Source organism: Leptonychotes weddellii, chromosome 8 (assembly GCF_054177405.1).
Source record: "Leptonychotes weddellii isolate Sample4059 chromosome 8, ASM5417740v2, whole genome shotgun sequence".
Lineage (NCBI taxonomy): Eukaryota > Metazoa > Chordata > Mammalia > Carnivora > Phocidae > Leptonychotes > Leptonychotes weddellii.
This window is the reverse complement of record NC_138376.1, coordinates 24,296,859-24,317,737: the sequence shown is the minus strand read 5'-3', so window position 1 is coordinate 24,317,737 and position 20,879 is coordinate 24,296,859. Positions and strand designations below refer to the sequence as shown.

The 20,879-nt window shown below is 53.4% G+C and overlaps 3 protein-coding genes across 9 annotated transcripts; 1 reads left to right on the top strand and 2 right to left on the bottom strand.

Moving 5' to 3' along the window:
- The first annotated feature begins 472 nt into the window (after window positions 1-472).
- Window positions 473-2,096, top strand: CUTA (cutA divalent cation tolerance homolog). Of its 2 annotated transcripts, XM_081828000.1 has the most exons (7): window positions 518-604; window positions 688-739; window positions 990-1,198; window positions 1,381-1,440; window positions 1,549-1,594; window positions 1,710-1,759; window positions 1,869-2,096. In XM_081828000.1, the coding sequence occupies exons 2-7, from the start codon at window positions 698-700 to the stop codon at window positions 1,993-1,995; spliced, it is 534 nt and encodes a 177-aa protein (XP_081684126.1). In that variant the 5' UTR covers window positions 518-604; window positions 688-697; the 3' UTR covers window positions 1,996-2,096. The 2 variants fall into 2 exon arrangements, with proteins under 2 accessions (XP_081684127.1, XP_081684126.1); XM_081828001.1 differs by lacking the exon at window positions 688-739 and having other exon boundaries at window positions 473-604.
- A 103-nt stretch (window positions 2,097-2,199) lies between these two features.
- On the bottom strand, window positions 2,200-7,371 carry PHF1 (PHD finger protein 1). 5 transcript variants are annotated; one of them, XM_081827996.1, is made up of 15 exons: window positions 7,146-7,368; window positions 6,266-6,441; window positions 6,092-6,173; window positions 5,886-5,981; window positions 5,352-5,452; window positions 5,105-5,253; window positions 4,810-4,905; window positions 4,550-4,618; window positions 4,291-4,414; window positions 4,112-4,179; window positions 3,845-3,949; window positions 3,532-3,721; window positions 3,348-3,442; window positions 2,996-3,073; window positions 2,200-2,834 (listed from the first exon to the last, which is right to left on the bottom strand). In XM_081827996.1, the coding sequence occupies exons 2-15, from the start codon at window positions 6,422-6,424 to the stop codon at window positions 2,546-2,548; spliced, it is 1,701 nt and encodes a 566-aa protein (XP_081684122.1). In that variant the 5' UTR covers window positions 6,425-6,441; window positions 7,146-7,368; the 3' UTR covers window positions 2,200-2,545. The 5 variants fall into 5 exon arrangements, with proteins under 5 accessions (XP_081684122.1, XP_081684121.1, XP_081684123.1 ...); XM_081827995.1 differs by having other exon boundaries at window positions 2,996-3,076; window positions 7,146-7,367; XM_081827997.1 differs by lacking the exon at window positions 2,996-3,073 and having other exon boundaries at window positions 7,146-7,370.
- Window positions 7,372-8,441: 1,070 nt separating this feature from the next.
- Window positions 8,442-20,879, bottom strand: KIFC1 (kinesin family member C1). Of its 2 annotated transcripts, none has more exons than XM_081827993.1 (11): window positions 20,666-20,879; window positions 15,913-16,053; window positions 15,668-15,767; window positions 14,670-14,723; window positions 14,501-14,551; window positions 13,895-14,292; window positions 12,448-13,227; window positions 11,504-11,794; window positions 11,330-11,403; window positions 11,106-11,181; window positions 8,442-8,585 (listed from the first exon to the last, which is right to left on the bottom strand). In XM_081827993.1, exons 1-11 carry the CDS (start codon window positions 20,675-20,677, stop codon window positions 8,541-8,543), a joined length of 2,022 nt encoding a protein of 673 aa, XP_081684119.1. In that variant the 5' UTR covers window positions 20,678-20,879; the 3' UTR covers window positions 8,442-8,540. The 2 variants fall into 2 exon arrangements, with proteins under 2 accessions (XP_081684119.1, XP_081684120.1); XM_081827994.1 differs by having other exon boundaries at window positions 15,913-16,050; window positions 20,666-20,877.

Sequence of the window (20,879 nt, the reverse complement as noted above, 5' to 3'; positions counted from 1 at the left end):
TCAGGGACAGCAGGCTTCTCGATTTTCGTTGTTCATTACCCAACCTAGGCATATGTCAGTCCTAACCAAAGAGGCAGGGGGCGCTCTCTTTACCCCCTGAGGTTCAATCTTAGACCCTCCCACTCCTTAAGACCTCGGGAACAGTGTAGGGGCTGTAACTGGACACATTCTGGGGTTTAAGGATGATTCCCCACTCCAGAACCTGACGCATCGAGTCGGCGGGGTCTCCATTCCCCCTTTCTAGCGCGAGCTCTCTCGTCACGTGGCCTGCGGGGCTGGCCTGCGATTGGCCTCTTCACGCAGCTCATTGAGGTACAGCCGCCTGAGGGAGACCGCCCCCCTCACGTGACAGCGGAACGCCGCTGCGGCTCTCCTCAGCCTGCAATCGGCCGTTTCCGGTTTACACGGAAACGAGCGTGCCATTTCCGTGCACGTCTGCAGATCCGGCTGTCGATTGGCCAAATTCCCTTTCGCTCCTCCCCCGACAGGAGGCGGGGCAAACTGGGCCACGTGAGGGCCAGGATTGGGTGGCTCTGGAGGTTCGGGTGCGGCTTCTATTGTCACGTGGTGTGTGCTGTTTTCTTATCACGTGAGTGCTGCCCAGGTAAGAAGAGGCCGCCCTTCCTGGGTTTGGGGTCCCTTTTCGGCATTAGGTGCGGTTTTTGATATTCAACCCTCCTCTACCAGCATAGGCTGCATGAGGGGGGAGCGGGTTCCCGCAATCCTGCTCGGCGGAGGGGTGAGTGACCGGCCCCGCCCCTTCCGGTCCTCGAAGCCTCAACCACCACCCGCACCCAAAATCCTAGGGATTGGCTCCTGAGGAGGGAGTGAAAACCGAGTCTGCCTTAATTTCCCAAGTTTCTCTCCCAGCTTTTCCTTCGGGGTGCAGGAGTGGGAGGGCAGAGCCTGTCTATCCAAGTGAAGGGTTCCCGAGATGCAATTTCCTCGGCTATTTGTGGGGTGACACCCTATTCATTTCGTGCTCTCAGGCCGCTCTGCTCCTGTCGCTTCTTTGGATGCCGGCGCTGTTGCCTGTGGCCTCCCGCCTTCTCTTGCTACCCCGAGCTCTGCTGTCCATGGCTTCAGGAAGCCCCCCGTCCCAGCCCTCGCCCGCCCCGAGCTCCGGCTATGTTCCCGGCTCGGTCTCTGCAGCCTTTGTCACCTGCCCCAACGAGAAGGTCGCCAAGGAGATCGCCAGGTGGGGACCTCAGTGTGGAGCGAGGAAGGAGGATCATGACGGGAGAGAGTTGGGGGTGGGAGAGCAGAGTGCACTCCCGCAGCTTCCTGCCCGACCTCGGGCTTTGGAACCTTGTCTCTGGGCTGCCAGTGCAAAATCCGAGTCATGGGGCGTTCTGAATGGGGCTTTCTCTTCACCTTCAGGGCTGTGGTGGAGAAGCGCCTGGCAGCCTGCGTTAACCTCATCCCTCAGATTACATCCATGTGAGTCATAGGAGTTGGGGGGTTAGCCTAACTCTAGGGGCTGATTGGCAGTGCTTTTCCTTGAGGGCAATCTTTGCTCCCTCAACATTTTCTCCCTGACCTTTTCAGCTATGAGTGGAAAGGAAAGATTGAGGAGGACAATGAGGTGCTGATGGTGAGAAACATTTCCCCATCCAGTGAAACCTCAATACCCTGACCCCGTTCCCTCATCTGAGATCCTGAAATCAACCCCACTCCTTGATTCAGTCATGTTTGTCTTTGCCTCTTAGATGATTAAAACCCGAAGTTCCATGGTTCCAGCTTTGACAGATTTTGTTCGGTGAGAACTTTGACGTGGGTAGCGGTGAGGGTGGCACTTGCTGGGCAGTCTGAGGGGGTGGTGGGCTCCTTTAAGGTAGATCTTTGAGTGATCCCCCATGTTTTCACAGTTCTGTGCACCCTTACGAAGTGGCTGAGGTGATTGCATTGCCTGTGGAGCAGGGGAATGCCCCATACCTGCATTGGGTGCACCAGGTTACAGAGTCAGTTTCCGACTCCAGCACAGTCCTACCGTGAAGAGCCTTGTTTCTGCCATGTTCCCCTTGTATACTTCCATGCCCTTTGACTTCCAGGTGATGACTGGGCCCCTAATAAATCCTATCTTTGGTTTTCTCTGCCTTTTGCCTTTTTCCTTGTCATATATGTGAATTTGGTTGGGAAGACTGGAATTGCTGCTAGTCCCTGTGTTCTCATCTTCCAGAATGACCCAGGGCTGCTAGATTTGTTTATTTACCTTTATTTCAATCATACAGAGTCTGGGATCCTTTATCATTCCTCCCCTCCTCAGTCTCCATCCCCAGGGGTTAAATAATTTTAAAAAATATTTAAAAAGCTGTAACAAAATAACATCAAAGGAAATGGGAAGAGGGATGGGGGAAGGGTCAGGAATCAGGAAGGGAGTAGAGAAGAGAGCCTCTTCCCCAACCCCCAACCTGGATTCCAGCCTGGGCAGTAGGGAGAACTACCCCCTACCTCCCCAGGTACATCCCAGCTGTAGGTGAGGTCAGAGATCAGGGTATGAAAGTGCCGGTGTGTGTGAATGGGGAGGTAGGCAGAGGCAGGCTGTTCAGAAGATGCCCCCACCTCCCCACTCAACCAGGTACTGCACAGAACCATCAGGCCGTACTCTCCGAGCAAGGACCCGGACAGGGTCCCCTCGGGACAGGTAGCCAACCCCACCTCGGACTCCTCCCCCAGTCCCAGGAGACAAACTACGGCACAGGGGAGAAGGGGTTGCTGAGCGTCTAGGAAGACCTGGGGAGGGGGCTGGGACTGAGGAAGATGAGGCAGTCATCGAGTGGGGGGCACTTTTAGGGATGTCTGTGGGGAAACCAATGTGAAGTTCCAGGGGTGACCTAGGGAGAGAAGGCAATTGTGAGTCCAGATGCAGATAAGGACTGACTAAAAATGGAGCTCACATGTGGATCAGAGGCACAAAGAAATCAGGTTACAGACTGAGGAACTTAAGAGCACAGACATGAAGAGGGGTGGCACAGGTAAAGGGAAAGAATCTCACCTGTCTGGGGGTTCACCATCCCCAGAGGTCCCTGCGGTGCTGGCAGAGGGGTGGAAGGAAGCGAACATCCGGATGGGACTGCTGGGGTTGGGGAGGGGGAAAGTCAGGACCTGAAGCAGGGGAATAGGACTCTCTCCCACTGAGAAGAGCAGAGCTCAAACAGCCCCAAGGAATCCCCATCCCCAGAATACTAGGGATCAGACATTGGTTCTGGAAGTCTCTCTAGGATAAGAAGTGGGTAGCCAAGGGGGAGATGGAAAATAATTCTGGGTAAGAAAGTCCAGAGGATGTAGACAACTGGAGGAGAGATTCTAGGGGTACATAACTGGTTGGAGGGTGAAGGAGCACTGACCTGGGCAGGCAGCGGGCGTCTGTGGGCCGGAAGTTGTAGCCGCTGCTGCCCTGGTAACTCTGGTTAGGGCTGGGGGGTGGTGGAGACACTGAGGCCTAGAAGGAGGAGCAAAGGACTGAGAGATAATCCTTGATTCCTTCCCACACCACCATTTAGCTCCACGGGGTTCCCCCTGCCCCTGTACCTGCAGTGCCCTCTGCAGACGAGCCCGCTCCCTTTGCTCCTGGGGCTCGGGCTGATTGCGCACTGCTGAGGGTGGCCCCAGCTCCTCCATTTTCCCCTTCTGCCTCCTCCTCAGGGGCTCTGGCTCCGGCCTCCGGCGCTTCCCCAGGGGACGTGAGACCCCTCCCCCAGGGCCCTGCCCTGAAGGGAAGCTGTAAGAGGCCTCCTTATCCCCCCAGCCCCCTCCCGGACACCCCAAAGACCTCCCCATCTCCATACATATGCCTCCCCCATTAATACCCTGAGAATTTCCCCATCCTCCCTGGACCAGTGACCTGGTGGGGGCTCCATCTCCAGTTAGGGACTCCACAGGGGGAGGGATCCGAGCATGGAGACCAAACAAGCATTTCCTCTTCTTAATCTCCCTTCCTGAAATGAAACTGGGGTGAGGAGAGAAATGATACAGGGTCAGTGCAGTAATAAAGGGCCCCTCTGATGCCATTACTCAATCCTTTTCAGAGATGAACTTCCAGGTGGGCTGCAGCCCCTTCCCTCCCAGGCTTCCATATCCACATCTCTTTCTGAGCCTCCCTCCAACTCACCGGTCCTTGTGGCTGTTGAGAGCAGAGAGGAGTTTGGAAGAACGTTCTCCCTTGGGAGTGTCTGAGAGCTGGGGAAGGGGAAAGTAAAGGAGATCAGGGGAGCAGTGGTCCCTCTCCCTTCCCCCATTCTTTATACTCCTCTGTTCCACCCTCACCCCCAAAGCTTCACCACCCCTTACCTCCCCGAGGAGCAAACTGTCCCAATTCTCAGAGGTGAAGGGGAGGATCTCACGGTCAAAATCAAAGTATTTTTTCTTACAGCAAACGCTGAGGTGATAGAGGACAAGATGGGCCACGTCCACCCTGGAGAAATATTGAGTTATCAAGGTGGTGGCAGCATTGCAAAAACCTACAGTCCCGAGGTGGGAGGTTGGGGCACACAGGGTGAAATCCTGGGGGTGCTGAGAGAGGACCTACGCTGAGGTCGTGCTAGCTCACCAGCGAAGCTGTAGCCTCCTGACCTTCTCAGGGCCCCCCCGACACACACAGCATTCGAACTCATAGAACCTGGAAGTGGGCAAGAGGGAGGGAGGGAGAGAACACACCTTACACAAGAAAACGATACCAGGCTATGGAGGACTCACTAACAAGGACAGGGCGCACAGGGGAGGCAAGCTTCAGAGGCTGGGGAGAGAACGGAGCTGAGGCATCGTGGGGGACTGAGCGAGCGGAGCAGAGCCGGAGGGCTCCGGTCTCACCTGTCCCCGTAGAGGAGGGGCTTGCTCAGACACTGGGTGCAGGCCTCATGGAACCACTGCAGGCAGCTCCGGCACTGCAGCATCTTCAGGTTCCACCTGAGGGGCAGCACAGGACTTGTGACCTCCAGACACTGCCCCCGCCTGAACGGCCCCACACCCTACTCACCACCTACTTCTGCCCTCTTCAGCACTCCCCTCGTCCTGTCCTTTCTCCTCCATTCCCTGGGATTCCTCACACCCCACTCCATCACCCATTCCCAAACCCCCCCACAACCCCCCCCCCGTCGTTACTCACTCCCCGGGGCCACCACAGTAACAGTAGCTCTGCTGCCGGTTGCTCAGATGTCCAGCGTCCCAGTCTAGCCCCTTTAGTCCATATGGCAGTGACAGCTTCATGCCCAGCATGGCCCGGGCATAGGGGCCCTTCTTCAGTGCACCCCCCCTCTGCAGAGAGGGAACAGGCAGGCTGCCTCAGAGGGGTGGGGGGGCGGAAAGGCTCGGGAGAGACTGTGGATGGGAGGCTCCCACAGGAAAGTAAGTACCTTGGTGGCAATGGCGAAGACGCACTGGCGGCAGACCCAGGATGTGCCCTCTCCTTCTCCAGGGGCTGGGGCCCTTGGAACGTGGCAGTCCTGATGATAAGCTGAATAACGATAATATTGATGGTAGGGCACTTACTGCACTGCATACCTGTGTGTGCTAGCGACTGGGATAGGAGGAGTCTCGGCCACCTCATTTCATCCTTTACCATGATCTGGCTGTAGTGGGTGAATTACCCTTATTTTACAGGTAAGGGGACAGGTTCCTAGGGGTTTGGGGATTTGCCCAAGGTCTTACGGTTAGAAAAGGGTGTATCTGAACCACCCTCTGTCTACAAAGCTCACACCTCCCCATTTCATGGCTGTTTCTCCCTGTGCTGGAAGGGAGTGAGATTACAGAGTTGAGACTGGCCAGAGCAGTGGCTTGGGGACTCAGTCAGGACAGGTGGCAAAAGGACCAGTGGTGGAGGGAAGACTTGAGAGGCAGCCTAGAAGGATCAGGACAAGCTGGACCATTCAGGTGTCCTGCCCTCTCACCGTGGCGACACTTCTCACAGCTGACCAGCCGGTTCCCAGGGACCACAGTCTCAGATCGACAGACACAGCAGAGAAGTTCCTCCCCGGGGAGGGCAGCTGTGAGGGAACACAGTGTTACGGGGCCTGTGCTTAAGCCTCCTTCCCATCCCTCACGCCAGATTTCTGCTTTCCATGGCATGCACACACTTGGGCCTGTAGGGTCTCACCGGGGCTGATGTCTTTCCACAGAACCAGAAACTGGGAATCATCCTCAAACTGGACCAGACACACCTCCCGAGCATTGTCCACCTGGAATGGATGAGCACAGGGGATGAAACAGGAATCAGAACTACATAAGGAGAATGGGGAAAAGGCAATAGATCAGAGGTCAAATGTCTTACCTTCTTGATGGTCCCCAAGTATAGCAGCCCATCCGTCCACCTGGCCAGCACATCTTGACCCTCCCAAAGTCGAGGCCTGGGGCCTGAGGTGGGAGCAGGGGAGGCTGGGTCCCAAAGTGGGGGGGCACCAGAGCGGCTCAGCCGGGGGGGCTGTGCCATTGCATCCTGGGGGGGGCCTAGCCAGAAGTGGGATGGGAGGAGGTTATGAATGTTGAGAAACTCCCCATTTTCCTTTGCCTCAAGGATTCAAGCAGCTGTGCTCCCAGTCTCCAAACCCGAGACACCTGGATAGGAAACCACACAGCACCCCTCCCAAGCTTCTTGACTCCAGCTTTTCCAACTCTAGTGACTGGCTCTCCTCTCCCTAACACCCCCCACCACCCCCAACCTAGTTCTCTAGTTTCCCAGCTTCCAGAGCTCCCCTGGGATACTATATCCTGGCCTTGAGATTTTAGGAGAAATGATGGTTGCAGAAGCAAAGGTTACCATTCAGTTTCTGTCACCTTCTCCTGTTTACAGGTATCATAATTGGGGTGATCTGTGTTTTGGGAGCTTTTCTGGAAATGTTTTCCAGAACAGAAACGGCCGCCTCCCCGGGCCCGCGTGTCTCATTCAGAACAATCATCCTGACGCCAGGTTATGTCGGGTCACCCTCAAATACGGGGCTCCCTGCCCCCGGGTTAGATAACTTCCCTGAGTGCCCGGGGAGGGGGGCGTGTCCCAGTCCCGGTCTCTACTCCCCATGACGGCGAGTCCGAGAGGGGACTTGAGTCGGCCCAGCCTGAACCGATGCCTGGGCGGCGAGGCTCTCCCGCCCGCGCCCTGCGCGCCGACCCCCGGCTCCCTGCCCCCCCATGGGCGCCTCCCGCCGCCTCCTTACCAGTGACAGCTGGGGCCGCCGGGAGCCGGGCAGAGGCAGACGTGGGAGACCGAGGCGAACCCCCCGCGCGGGGAGGGCACGTCTGGGCGTCGGAGGGCGGGCAGGCAAGGGCCGGGGGGTCCCCAGGCCCAGCCCCTCCGTCCCGGCAGCTCTGGGGCGTATGACGCAGCAGCCAAAGCAGCGGCAGCGGCAGGAGGAGGCGGCGGGGGGAAGGAGGGGAAGGGAGGGGAGGGACAAACCGGCTCGGGGGGAGGGTGGTGGGAGGGGAGGACTGAGGGGAAGGAGGAGCCGGTGGGGGGGGCGGGCACCACCTCACCCCACCTCCCTCACCTCCAAAGGGCCTGGAGGGCGCCGAGCTAGTGGTGGCCTCTCCGAGGCTGGGGCGGGTGGAAAGTCAAGACCCGGAGGGAGAGGGAATCCCCGCAGCCCCTTCCTCGGAGGGAGACCCGCCCTCGGGGCAGGAGGGAATCCCCCCCTTCCCGGCAGCCGGCCTCCAGCCTGGCCCCCGCCCCATGCCACATCCGTTAACTGCCCCCCCAACCTCCATGGTCACTCTAAGTCCCGCCCCCCGGCCCCAGTTCACGACCCCGCCCTCCATTCACCCTTCCTATCGCCCCCGCCACGCCCTCCTCCCGCCTTTGCCCCCGGCCCCGCCCTCCCCGCGGCAAGTCCCCCCCCCCACCGCCGCTGCGCTTCTGCGCACGCGTGACCCCTCCCGCGCGCGGCACCTGGGAGGATTGAGCCCCTCCTTTATGGGGCGGTGGCCGTTAGCGGTTGGCGCGAGCGAGTCAGCGGCCGTGCGTCCCGCCCAGCGCTTCCAGGGCGGGTGCACGGGCCCGGAGAGCTAGTAGCGAGGCGGTAACGCCGCGGAGAGCCAGCCAATGGGCAGCGGGCGGGCCGGCCCTGGCGGTTCGAACGGGAAGCCAGGGAAAGGGCGGGAGGAAGAGCCAGCAGTTTGTGGGAGGGCGCGCCGGCCCCGCCCCTGGGCTCGGGTTCCCACCCTCCCACACCCGCCGGAGGAGCGTTCCCGAATGGGCCTGGGTGGCCTGCGACAAACTAGTGACGGTGGTTGGCTGGTGGGCACATCTCCTAGAGGCGGGCAACGGGGAGGGGGGTGGTATGGGAGGCTTAGGCCACCTAGACTCGAGGTGATGGCCTGATAGGGAGAAAAGCTGACGCCCTTGCTCTGCAAACACAAATACTTTGCAGATCCACAGTTCCCATTTTTACAGATATGGCCCATTGCTAATAAAACCTTTATTTAAAGAAAAAAACCCCCAAAAACTGTTCTTTATTTGATAGACCCAGGTCACACAGCGCCCCTCCCCCCCAATAAAGCATCCCCAAGCCGCCCCCCAACCCCACCCCAAACACACAGAGGATCTGGATCTGTCTTCATTTCCTGTTGGCCTGGGCCGTACCAATAACACACTGGTTCACCTGCGGGCAGAGGGTTTAGACAGGATAAAAACGTTTTCTAAGTAACCAAAATAACAGTTTTCTCTGTTTCTCTGGATTGCCTCCCACCCCCAATATTGGGGCTGCCCTCAGAAAATACTGAAGGGCTCTGAAGGTGGGTTCAGGCTGGTCTCAGTTAAGGTGAGGTCTATGCCCACTAACCACACCAAGTCTGGATGAGGTGAAGAGGCCTGACTGAGAAGGGATGGAAGCCACACACAGGAGCAGAGAGAGATGGAACGTCCATTTTCAGCAATACCGTGGCCCAGAGACCCCAAGCCTCCCACCATTTACTGGTTAATAAGTTAGATAAAACATGAACAACACTCATTTAAGAACCAAGGCTCCTTGGAAAATAAATGATCCTAAGTTTAGGCAGGATATGTACACGATGAATCTACAATAAAGACTACTGGTTCCTGTCTAAAGGACACAGAAGCCAACTTAAAGGAGCGCCCGCCCACTGGCCAAAGATGGGGCAATTTGAGCATCAGAAAAAATGACTACAAAGGATATATATCAAATCCATAAGCATCTGTAAAATGACACCCACCCAGATAAAAACCCACTTGGTCACCTTTGGAAGTTGCCAAGATACCAACTTCTAATACTGAAAATTAATAAAGAATCTAGCATTTACTCTGCCTTTCCTATATAGACTGGATTTCAGAGTAACCAAATACATAGCAAAGGGAAGTTCTTTATAGAAGAGACAGGACTAACAAATGTAAAGTGACTGAGAAAATTAAACTCTCTAATGAAATAATAGATCTAGGTACGATCATTGTTTGATAAAATCACTAAGTGAAATCACTAGGTCAATAGGGAGTTTTCAAATGGTAACAAGCTGGTAACACCCAAATCCCATGATTGATTTTTATTTCATTAAAAGTAAAACAATTGGATATTAGGTGCTCCTGATGCAACAGAAAGTATACTGTACCATCTTGAGTTTTCTTGTCAAGAAATATAAGCCTGGGCGCCTGGGTGGCTCAGTCGTTAAGCGTCTGCCTTCGGCTCAGGTCTTGATCCCAGGGTCCTGGGATCGAGTCCCACATCGGGCTCCCTGCTCTGCAGGAAGCCTGCTTCTCCCTCTCCCACTCCCCCTGCTTGTGTTCCTGCTCTCGCTATGTCTCTCTCTGTCAAATAAATAAAATCTTTAAAAAAAAGAAAAGAAATATAAGCCTGATTAAAATCTAACAAGCCCCTAAAACTTTAGTGGAAGGAGCATAAATCTCCTAGAGAATTCATGGCATGGCCTTCCCTTAATGTTTAAGTGGGTTTGGAGCCTGACTTCACACTACTTGGAATGGTCTGAAAACCATCTAAGTCTCTCACTTTTTTTTTTTTTTGAGAGAGAGAGCGTGTGCACGCATGGGGCAGGGGGGCAGAGGTGGAGGGAGAGAAAGAATCTGAAGTGGGTTCCACGCGACGTGGGGCTTGACCTCACAACCCTGAGATCATGCCCTGAACCGGTATCAAGAGTCGGACGCTTAACCGACTGAGCCACCCAGGAGCCCACATCTAAGTCTCCTTTGATCCAGCAATCCCAATGCTAGGAATCTCTCCCTACATAGTCAGATATGACTAAACAAATATAAAATGACATATATGTACAAGGTTAGCCAACATGGTCTTGTTTGTAAAAGGGTGGAAACAATCCAAGTGTCCAGTAGAGGGAACTGGTGGATAAACTTTGGTGCAGCCACATAGCAGAGTCCCAGGCAGACATAAAAATAATGGGATGATCTCTGCGTGCTGGGGGTGGGGAGAGGAGTAATCTTAGGGATATCTTGTTAAGCAGAACAAAGTACAGAACAACATATATATATATATATACACACACACACATATACATACATATATATGAAAAGAGAGATGTCTATAGAAGAAAGAAGGGAATAAGCACAAGCATATTGCTTATATTTGCAAGAAGAAACACTGAAAGGATAAGTAAAATGCCAAATGTTAAAAATGACTACCTCTACCAGGGCAGGTGGGGAGAATGGGGTGCACAGGGGCAGTGGTAAAACTTCATTTGTTGTGTATAGGTTTTATATAGTTTTGACCCCTTAACTACCTATTTTTAAAAATTAAAAAACCCTGGGGCACCTGAGTGGCTCAGTCGTTCAGCGTCTGCCTCCAGCTCAGGTCATGATCCCAGGGTCCTGGGATCGAGCCCTGCATCGGGCTCCCTGCTCTGCGGGAAGCCTGCTTCTCCCTCTCCCACTCCCCCTGCTTGTGTTCCCTCTCTCGCTGTGTCTCTCTCTGTCAAATAAATAAATAAAATCTTAAAAAAAAAAAAATTAAAAAAACCCCAAGACCCAATAGCTAAAAATGGATCCAGAGAGATAGTACCCCAGATGCCCGGCAAATGCAAATCCTTTCCAGATGAATGTGCCCTTGGCCTAAAGGACTGAAGGGGACCCTAAAGGGTCAGAATGGAGAAGCCTACGATCACCCAGGGGTCCTGACAGGGCCTGGGTTTGGTGGTAACTGCACCTTGGAGGCAAAGCGTAGGGAGTTGAGGGACTCAGAGACGTTCTCTTCTAGGGGGGAAATGTTCACGAACATGAGCCTGTGGAGAGAGGAGAGGGGACCAAACCCCAGCATCAGTGGCTGGGTGGAGCCTGCACCAAGTTTCCACTGTTGCCCCTTTCCGGCCCCTGACCCCAGCCTCACAGTCTCCACCCAACCCCTCCTGTCTGTCTGTCGCTTTCACTCACATCTTAGCGCTGCCACCCAGAGAATTCTGCAGCAGGTAGGTGAGTTTGCTGTTCCGGTAAGGAATGTGGGACTCCTGGAGGGTTGAGGGAGACGGGTGATTAGGATAGGACAGGGTTCAGCGTGAGCAGCCTCAACCCACCCCAGGTCCCACCGGCCCCCATCCCCATTCCCACCTTGTTGCTCAGGGCCATGATGACCAGCCCCAGGGTGGACAGGCTGCTGTTAATGGCTTGTGTTTCCCGAAGGCGTTCCCGTTCCCCAGGGCCAAGGGCTAAGCCGGGGTCCAGCCGCTCACTCCCAGCCAGGTCCACAAGGCTGAGGGGGGCCCCACACTGCAGGCCCCGCCCGGCGTGCTCCCCAGAGATCTGGAGCTGGAACACGCTGTGACTGCGTGATGAGCGCTCGTTCTGCGACGTGCGGGCCACCGCCCTGTTCTGGCGGGCCACGTGGAGCAGGGCCTCCACCTGGGGACAGGAGGAGCAAGGGGCAAGAGTGGGCAGGGGCTCAGCACGCAGCCACGTCGGTAGCAATGACCCAGAGTCAGTGCCTGCCCTCTTGAAGATTTCTTTCTAGCCAGTGAAGAGACAGAATGATTAAGTAAAATGCACAGCTACGGCCCCAGAGTCCTGAGGGGGAAACTAGAACAGAACCAAGAGGAGCGCGTGAAGGTAGGGTGAGGGCTGCAATTTGAGACAGGATGGCCAGGAACAGCTTCAGTGCCTTCAACTCTGAAGGCAGCGAGGGAGCAAGCCATTCGAAGAGAGGAACATTCAGGCAAAAGCCCTGAATCGAGAATGTGATGAGCTGGCTGGGGAACAGCCAGGAGGCCAGCGTGGCTGGAGAGAGCTGAGCAAGGGGAGTAGTAGGAAATGGGACCTGAGATACAGCGGGCAGGGGCCAGGAAGCCCTCGGCATGTGCGTCACTCCACCCCCTCGTTCCCTAAGGAACCCCCAACCCCCCCCACCCCCGGCCAAAACTGACGTGGCGACCCACCGACGCAACCCACCCTTCCCCTATCCTTCCGCTCTCTCCTGGTCCCTCCTCCGTCCACCTACATCCTGTGCCACCCTGCCTGCTCCTCCCCATTCTCCAGTCCCAGTGCCCCTCGGTGCTTACCTCTTTCTCACAGGACACAGGAACATAGCGGGCATTGGTGACAGTGAGCTCCTCACTCCCCGGCCCTGCCCGGCGAATCTCACACTCACCGCCCTGGCCCTTCCGGGTCCCCGTGGCCAGCAGGTCTCGGACAGTCTCATTATAGATCTCTACGTAGTTTGCCACAAAGCTGTAGGTCCAGCCCTGACCGCCCAGCTCCTGGGCCACAGAGAAGAGGTGCCGCAGGGCCCGAGGGATCAGGCCCTCCACCTGGGGGTCTCCCCCAGGCCCACCCTCCATGGTGAAGGTCTTGCCACTGCCTGTCTGGCCATAGGCAAAGATGCACACTGGGTAGCCATCCAGGGCTGACTGGACAAGCATGGCAATCTCCTCAAACACTTGGTCCTGTCCACTCCCTGGTGGGAATACCCGGTCGAAGGAGAAGTCGTGGCGGGTGGTGGGGGCCGGCGCCCCACTCAGGGTCCCACGACGATCGTCAGACCGGGAGACACTGAGGCGGGTTGGAGGATCGGAGGGCCCGCCGGGGCCAGAGGGAAACAGGAGGAAGCCTGGGGACGGGGTGGGCTCCCCTGGAAGGACAGGGCGGACCCGGCAGAACACACGGATATTGCCTTTGAGTTCCTGTAGCTGGTTGTGGAGTCGCCGGCGCTCCATCTCTAGCCCATGCAGACGTTCTCCTTGCTCCACCAGTGCGGCCGCCTGCGCTGCAGCCTCCTGACGCAGACATGCCACCTCCGCTTGGCTGCCTGACAGAGCTGCTTCTGAGGCCTGCAGCCTCCTCTGTTCGGAACGGAGTGGACACAGAGGGTGAGACCCAGCAGAAGAATAAGGACAAGTCATAACGAGGTGGGGGGTGGAGGGAGGGCAGTCCCTGTCCCCAAGGACTTCAAAGTCTGCTAAGGAAAGAGGTAAGAAAATAAGAGTCATGGTACCAGATTAGGGAGTGCTCTGGGAACAGCCAAAAGGGGCACAAGGACAATGATAGCTAAGCCGACACCCAAAAGTATCGGAATAAACCAAGGAAAAGACGGAGAACAGAAAGAATGTTCCACAAAGTGGGAAGTGAATGTGCAAAATGCCCTGAAGAGAAGATTGAATCATTTGAGAAACTGCAAGTAATTCCATCTAGTTGGTGGGGACATCAAGGAGTCAAATGGACATGAGAAGAAGAGAGAATGCCGCAGGGATTTTTGACCAGGGAAGAAAGAGACTGAGGAGAAGATGGAGGATGAGGGGAGACACAGATCTGGGGTGGGGTGGGGGGCTATGAAAGCAGTCAGGATAGGGAGAAGTGGGGCAGAAAGCAAGACGCAGTCAGGAGTGGGCAGGGGTAGAGAAGGACAGAGGAATACTGCTGGAGAGAGGTGGCCAGGGACTCCCAAGCCCAAAGAGTCCTCAGGGTAACCCAGAAAGGAGGGTTGGCGTTTGGTAAGAAGGTGGCCCTTACCTCCTGCTCCTCCAGCCGGGCGGCCAGTCCCCTTCGCTCCTCCTGCAATCCCAACTGTTCTTTCTGGAGCTCTTGCACCAAGCCTTCCTTTGTGCCCAGCTGCTCTTCCAGCTCCAGGACATGGGCCCTGAGGTTCCCCAACTCCTGCTGACCCTGCTCAGCCTGGGCCTGCAGCCTGGCCAACTCCCCTTCCAGTGTCCTGCACTCTGCCCCCAGGGCCTGGGCCTGTTGCTGGGCCTCCTCGAGTTGGTCCTGCAGTTGTAGGTTCTCCTGGTTCAAAGTCTGAGTCCTCTCACGGAAGCACTTCAGCTGGGCATTCAGGTCACATAACTGACCCTTTAAGTCCCAGGCCGGACGTTTGGTGGGTTTCTTCCCTCCCACCATGGGAGGGGCAGCCGCTAAGATGGGCACGGAAAGGACAAAGGTCAGGGAGGTCGTGGCTTTCTATCTTTCCTCCCTCCAGGCCTTTAAGGCCTCCACACCCACTGCTACAACTCTTTCCCCTCCAGACAGGGAGGGAACCAAATGGATTTTTTTGGGGGGTACTCACCACCTCCTCTCCTTCCTATCCCAGCCTCTCACCCAATGGTTATGCTTGGCACCTACCTGCAGGCTTCTGGGCAGGAACGGCAGGGCCTGGTTTCTGATTCTTCAACACTAGAGAATCGGGGAGTTAACATAAGAAATCACAGCACCAGGGTCTTTCCACCCCCATCATCTCCTTTTACACATACCCCCAAATCTCTCCTCAGCCCCAGCTCTGAAGCACTATTACCTGTGGCAATAGCCGTAGAACATCGGGGTCCTGAATTCTTGGGAACTTTTGGAGCTGTCGGGAGATGGGACAGGAAAAAGTAGCACAATCAGTCTCAGGGTGGCATGAACTCTGGCTGGGCCAGGCACAGAGTCGTTGCTTTTTCTGAGGATTAGAAATAAGATAACTTCGGGGCGCCTGGGGGCCTCAGATGGTTAAGCGTCTGCCTTCAGCTCAGGTCATGATCCCAGGGTCCTGGGATCGAGCCCCACATCGGGCTCCTGGCTCAGCGAGGAGCCTGCTTCTCCCTCTGCCTCTGCCTCTCTCCCTGCTCATGCTTTCTCTCTCTCTCTCTGTATCTCTGTGTCTCAAATGAATAAATAAAATCTTTAAAAAAAAAAAAAAAGAAAGAAGATAACTTCCCTCTTCCCTGAAATCTGGCCAGCTCTGAAGATATCCTTCCCAGGACCAGAAATTACTCAAGACACCAAGAAATAAGTTGGACCAAGATAAGCAAAAAGAGCAGGGGGCAGAGCCATGTGTCAAGAGCGCTACCATTTATATATAAAAAGAAATTGTTGGAGACCATGTCCAGATGTGCTTGAACGCCCACAGAACGCCCTGGAAGGGACAGAATGCCCCTGGGCAGGGGAACTGGGTGGCTGGGGGACAGGGGTAGGAGGGAGACTTTCCTCTGTAAAATGACTTTTGTGCCTTTGGAATTTGGAGGGGGTTGGAGAGGGAGAGGGAGAGAGAGAATCCCAAGCAGGCTCCATGCCCATAGTGGAGCCTGACTTGGGGCTGGATCTCATGATCCTGAGATCATGACTTGAGGCAAAATCAAGAGTCAGATGCTTAACCCACCGAGCCACCCAGGCACCCCTTGTGCCTTTGGAATTTTAAAACAAGTGAAACCTATTACCTATTCAAAATAAGCTAAAATTGAAAGACAAGAAATAAGTGAGTTGAAGAGCACTGGACTTCTATTCCCTTGGTTTCTGCCCACTGCTAGAACCCACCTGTGGTCTGGCCTTGTGTCTGTGGTCTTGCAGTGAGGGCAGGTGCTCTGGGGTGGGACATGGCAATTTTGGTCACTGTATCCAGTCCTCGTGTCCTTTTCTGGAGATAGACAAGAATTGGGTACATTTACTCTCCCTGATTGGTTTAGACACACACACTCTCCCTCTGTCTCTTTCACACACACACACACACACACACACACACACACACACACACACGTAAAGCTTTTCCAAACCCAGCTCACCTTCTCAGGCTCTAAGGCATCCTCCATCTGGTCAGGCCCCCTCTTAAACCTGGTTCCCGGTAGAGGCAGCCGAGAAGGAGCCTTGACCAGGGGCCTCTTCAGCTCTACGTTCCCCCTCACTTCCAACAAGGGGGACCTCTGCTGGGAAAAGAGAGACCCTTCAGACATACCCTGGAGCCCAAATGTCCCAAGAACTCCCCTTCTTAGTCCCCTAGCCTAATTCTCAACCACCAACAAGCACTGACTGAGTACCTCTTGTGCACAAACCGGGGCCCACAGATGATGTGCCAGCCAAAAGGCACAGAGAGAAGTGGGACATAATGCAAAAGTGGGAGAAAGTTCTAAGGGAAAAGCTGGACAGATGCTGAACTTCAGCGAACTTTAAGAGTAGTACTTTTTTTTTTTTTTAAGATTTTATTTATTTATTTGACAGAGAGAGCATGCACAAGAGAGGGTGAGTGGCAGGCAGAGGGAGAGGGAGAAGCAGGCTCCCCACTGAGCAAGGAGCCTGATACCAAGCTCGATCCCAGGACCCCGGGATCCTGACCTGAGCCAAAGGCAGACACTTAACCAACTGAGCCACCCAGGCATCCCAAGGGTAGTACTTAAACAAGCACAGAGAAATGGATACTTTCTTCAGAAGGCAAAACCTCAAACATACACATAATATGGCTGGGAAACCAATAGGCTCTTTCAGCTAAAATGGAGAATCATAAATAAGAGAGAGAGTGGAAGATAGATAAGGCTGAAGACTAGATAGGAGGAGTAGGTAATATTTTACTTATTTTTAAAAAAAATTTTTTTTAGAGAGGGAGAGAGAGAATCTTACACAGGCTCCACATCCAGCCCAAGCACCACGTGGGGCTCGATCTCATGACCCTGAGATCATGACCTGAGCTGAAATCAAGAGTCTGATGCTCAACCAACTGAGCCACCCAGGCTCCTCAAGTGGGTAACATTTTAGAATTTGTTTTAAATGCTTCCTCTGTATCAACCTAATCCTTACAGCAGCCCACTGAGGAGGTGCTATTATCAGCCTCATTTTGCAGATGAGGGAAAGGAAGGCACTGAGAGGTAAAATAGCTTGTCTAAGCTCATCAGTGAGTAAAAGGCAGAGCCGCAGTTACAATCTAGACAGTCTGGTTCTGGAGGCCATGCGTTTAACTGCTAGAATATAGTGACCTGTAGGACTTTGATGCCAGGCTAAGGAGGAGTTTAGGCTTTAGCTTTGTGTGTGTGGAAAACCAGACACAGTTTCTGATCAGGCATGTTAAAAATATACAAAAGAGCCTATTTATAAAAAACAATGAGTTGTAAGTAGGCTGACTTGCATGGAGAAGACTAAGAAGCAGCATGACCCAGTTTAGAGACCACCAAAGTACAGGTGTGGGGTGGGGGCAGTGTGAAAGAGAGATCCTCTCCTAAGCACCTCAATTCGGTGCCTGGAGATTATGTCCACTCCACAGCTACTCCTGTCTAGGGTGACCAACCATTCTAGTTTGCGCAGAACTAACGGGTTTCTGAGGACACAGAACTTCTCCGTGCTAAAGCCAGATCCTTCCTATGCAAACCCTACTCTGATCCCACCATCAGGAGAGCACTATGTAGACTGATCAACTTCTGATCTTCACTATAATTAACTTTTAATTCCAAGGCCAGTCTCTCTGCCCTTTGGCTTCCTTCATTCATTCGATATTTACTTAGTGTTTGTTATGTGCCAGAAAACGATCTGGGTTTGGGAGTAATAGATGTGATCCCTGCCTGCAAAATACTCATGAAAAAATGGGGAAGAGAAGCATTTAAAGAGATTATTAAAACTTTACTGAGTGCTATCATAAAAAGTGCCCCAAGGAGGGGATGAGCATGTAGTTCAGATGGGGAGAGTGTCAGAGAACACTTCTAAAAGGTCTTTTAAGGCAAAACCTTGATGATGAGAGTTAGCCCGGGGGTTTGGGCCAAGGAAGAGCATCCCAGGCAGAAAGCAAGGAGGGGTGCATGCAAGGAATGTCAAGTTGTTCTGTTTAGCTGACACACGGAGTGTGCACGGAAAGTGGGGAGATGAAGGGAAAGGATTGTGGCAGTCGGCATGCCATGATAAGGAGTCTAGCGTTTACTGAAGGCAAGAGGGACCATGATGATTTTGTCAGAATAGTAAGACAAGATTTGTACCAAAAAAGCAACATGAAACAAGGTGAAGAATGAATGGAGGTAGATGAGGGGTATGACAGGCAGAAAGAATGCATCATTCCTTTCTTCCTTCATCCAACAAGGATTTGTTGCACTAAGATTTGTTGCAAGACTGCTCCATGCCAGACACTGTTCTAGAAGCTGGGGTGAGAGTAATGAATAAAATCCCTGCCCTCCCAGAGGTAACTTTATAGGGCATTCTTTCCAAACTGGAGTACCACAGAAGAATTAAACTCTACAAAAAATGATCCACTTTCTCAATTCTCCCAAGGATGTATACACCTCTTACCATTCTAGATGCATAAGAGAGAAGTTAATTCAATAGATAAAAAAGATGCATAGAGCTTAATTTTCATGGAACTCAGCCGAGAGGGGCTGTTTTAGGAGCTTGAGGGCTAAGTAGAAATCCATCTGAGAGAGGGCAGGCAGTGGGGATGAAGAGGAGGGGCTGGATTACTAGAAACCAAGTATTGATCTAACTTAGGAGCTGGCCTGGTGAGGGGAGGTAGAGGGCAGGCAGTGAGGGAGATGGAGGAGTCCAGGGTGATTCCAAGAGGCCTGCCACAATTCCAACAACCAAGAGAACAGGAGGAAGGGCTGTTTTTCCCTTTTTTAAAAAATTTATTTGGGATGCCTGGATGGCTCGGTCAGTTGAGCATCTGCCTTTGGCTCGGGTCATGATCCTGGAGTCCTGGGATCCAGCCCCACCTTGAGCTCCCTGCTCAGCCTACTTCTCTCTCTCCCTCTGCTGCTTCCCCGCCCTCTTGTGTGCTCTCTCTGTCAAATAATTTTTTTTTAAATATTTTATTTATTTATTTGACAGAGAGATAGAGTACAGGTAGGCAGAGAGGCAGGCAGAGGGAGAGGGAGAAGCAGGCTCTCCGCTGAGCAGGAAGCTGATGTGGGGCTCGATCCCAGGATCCTGGGATCATGACCCAAGCCGAAGGCAGACGCTCAACCAACTGAGCCACTCAGGCACCCCAAATAAATAAATATTTTTAAAAAATGTATTTTGAGAGAGAGAGTGCACTCAAGTAGGGGGAGGGGCAGAGGGAGAGAATCTTTAAGCAGACTCCCTGCTGAGTGCAGAGCCCTACAATGGGGCTTGATCTCATGACCCATGAGATCATGACCTGAGCCAAAACCAAGAGTTGGTCACTTAACTGACTGAGCCACCCAGGCACCCCTATTCTTTTGTTTTTTAATTAAACTTTTTATTTAAAACTCATTGCAGATCCATATGAACTTGTTAAGAAACAACATGGAGAGATTCCAAATACAACGAGATATATTTAAGGATGTTTACAGTGCATCCCTATAGAGAAAACTCTGGAACAATTTGATGCCCAGGTTTTTTAAATTTTAGTTTATTGGCTTATTGTCTTTCCTTACATTAGATTGTGAGCATCATAAGAACATATCTGTTTTGTTCACAACCATATAACCAGTATAATGTCTGCTACATGTCAGGACTCAATACATTTTTAAAGGAATGAAATTGGATGTCCACCGGTGGGGGAATACTTAAATAAACTGTGATATATCCAGACCACTGGCTTCTATACAAAAAAAAAAAGGAGGTGGCATTATTTTTCCTGCTGCCTGCAGAAATGTGCACAAAGAATAGAGTTATATAACTTATGACACATTTCCCATCTCCCCATAGAATGGCAGCTTCTCATAGAATGACATCTATAGAGATGACAGGGATTAGTCTTGTTTATTGTTGCATCCCAAGTTATCTACAACTGTGCCTGGTACATAGTAGGTGCTCAGTAAATATGAGAAGGCTTCTACTGTTTTTCACTGTCACAATCATACTGCTCTGCTCTTTAGCTGTCAGGATACAAAGAACATCTCTTCAGGTTGAAACTTGTTTTGGGTAAATCTGAATGTGAAATACTAGTAAACAGAGGATCCAGACAGGAGTCTTTTTCTGGCACCAAAAGTCAATACACTCTCGCTGTCACACCTCTCTCTCCACTGGAGAGGGAAGGCTGCAGATGGTTGTGGGGTGCAGCAGGGCGCTAATAAGAGAAGAAACTTAAGTCAAGCCAGTCTCAGGAGTCAGAGATCTCTGTAAAACCTGGAGGAGAGAGAATGAGGAGTCCTTCCGTTCAGGTTACCCAATCCCTTTATCCCCTTCCAGCACTCCAAAGCGAAAGGAACAAGAGAGAACTGGAAAGATCATCAGCGGGGATTTGGCCTCGGGCACCATTTCCTCAGCGGTAGACGGAATCTCAGAACTCCCCTTTCTCGATCACACACTGCAATCGTCGGTAGGAATGGAGAAGTAGGTACGAGTCAGACAAGCCTGAGAAATCGAAATGGAAAATCCTGGAGACATGAAAGTGAGGAAGGGTGTATGGGACTCCCTGAAATTGGGGGAGAGCAGACAGACATGCACTCCGACTTCCTGGGCCTGCTCCCTGCCCTCTCCCTCCCTCCTGTCCACTGTTCGGGGACGCACGGACTTTCACCCTCCAAGCAGGCAGGACGAAGGCCGGCCGGGAGCCGGGGGCTCGTCAGCATCGTGGGCAAGAGACCCAACGCGGCTTCTACTCACCTGCGGCTCCATGTCCAGTTCCGTACCACACGCGCCAGGGGAGCACAATGGAAGAGGACACGGCGCCCGGGCTCCCGGGACCCGCGTTCTCTCGCCGGCTCGCGACACAAAGCACGCGCGCTCCGGGCTCCGGGGGGCTACCAGCCGGGTGCCACACCCGCCACTTTTGAATTCCAACCGCCGCCACCTTTCTCACCTCCCTCCGCAAGCAAGG

What these genes read in the sequence shown, in the direction of transcription:
- CUTA (XM_081828000.1), top strand. Translation starts at nt 698, where the DNA reads ATGAGGGGGGAGCGGGTTCCCGCAATCCTGCTCGGCGGAGGG. An exon ending in GTCGCCAAGGAGATCGCCAG is followed by an intron (nt 1,199 to 1,380) that starts GTGGGGACCTCA and finishes CTTCACCTTCAG; the next exon opens with GGCTGTGGTGGAGAAGCGCC. An exon ending in GCTTTGACAGATTTTGTTCG is followed by an intron (nt 1,760 to 1,868) that starts GTGAGAACTTTG and finishes ATGTTTTCACAG; the next exon opens with TTCTGTGCACCCTTACGAAG.
- KIFC1 (XM_081827993.1), bottom strand. An exon ending in TTCTACGGCTATTGCCACAG is followed by an intron (nt 14,552 to 14,669) that starts GTAATAGTGCTT and finishes CCGATTCTCTAG; the next exon opens with TGTTGAAGAATCAGAAACCA. An exon ending in CTGGGTGGCAGCGCTAAGAT is followed by an intron (nt 11,182 to 11,329) that starts GTGAGTGAAAGC and finishes CTCTCTCCACAG; the next exon opens with GCTCATGTTCGTGAACATTT.
- PHF1 (XM_081827995.1), bottom strand. Translation starts at nt 6,424, where the DNA reads ATGGCACAGCCCCCCCGGCTGAGCCGCTCTGGTGCCCCCCCACTTTGG. An exon ending in CTGTGAGAAGTGTCGCCACG is followed by an intron (nt 5,453 to 5,885) that starts GTGAGAGGGCAG and finishes ATCGTTATTCAG; the next exon opens with CTTATCATCAGGACTGCCAC. An exon ending in GACGCCCGCTGCCTGCCCAG is followed by an intron (nt 3,077 to 3,347) that starts GTCAGTGCTCCT and finishes CCCCAACCCCAG; the next exon opens with CAGTCCCATCCGGATGTTCG.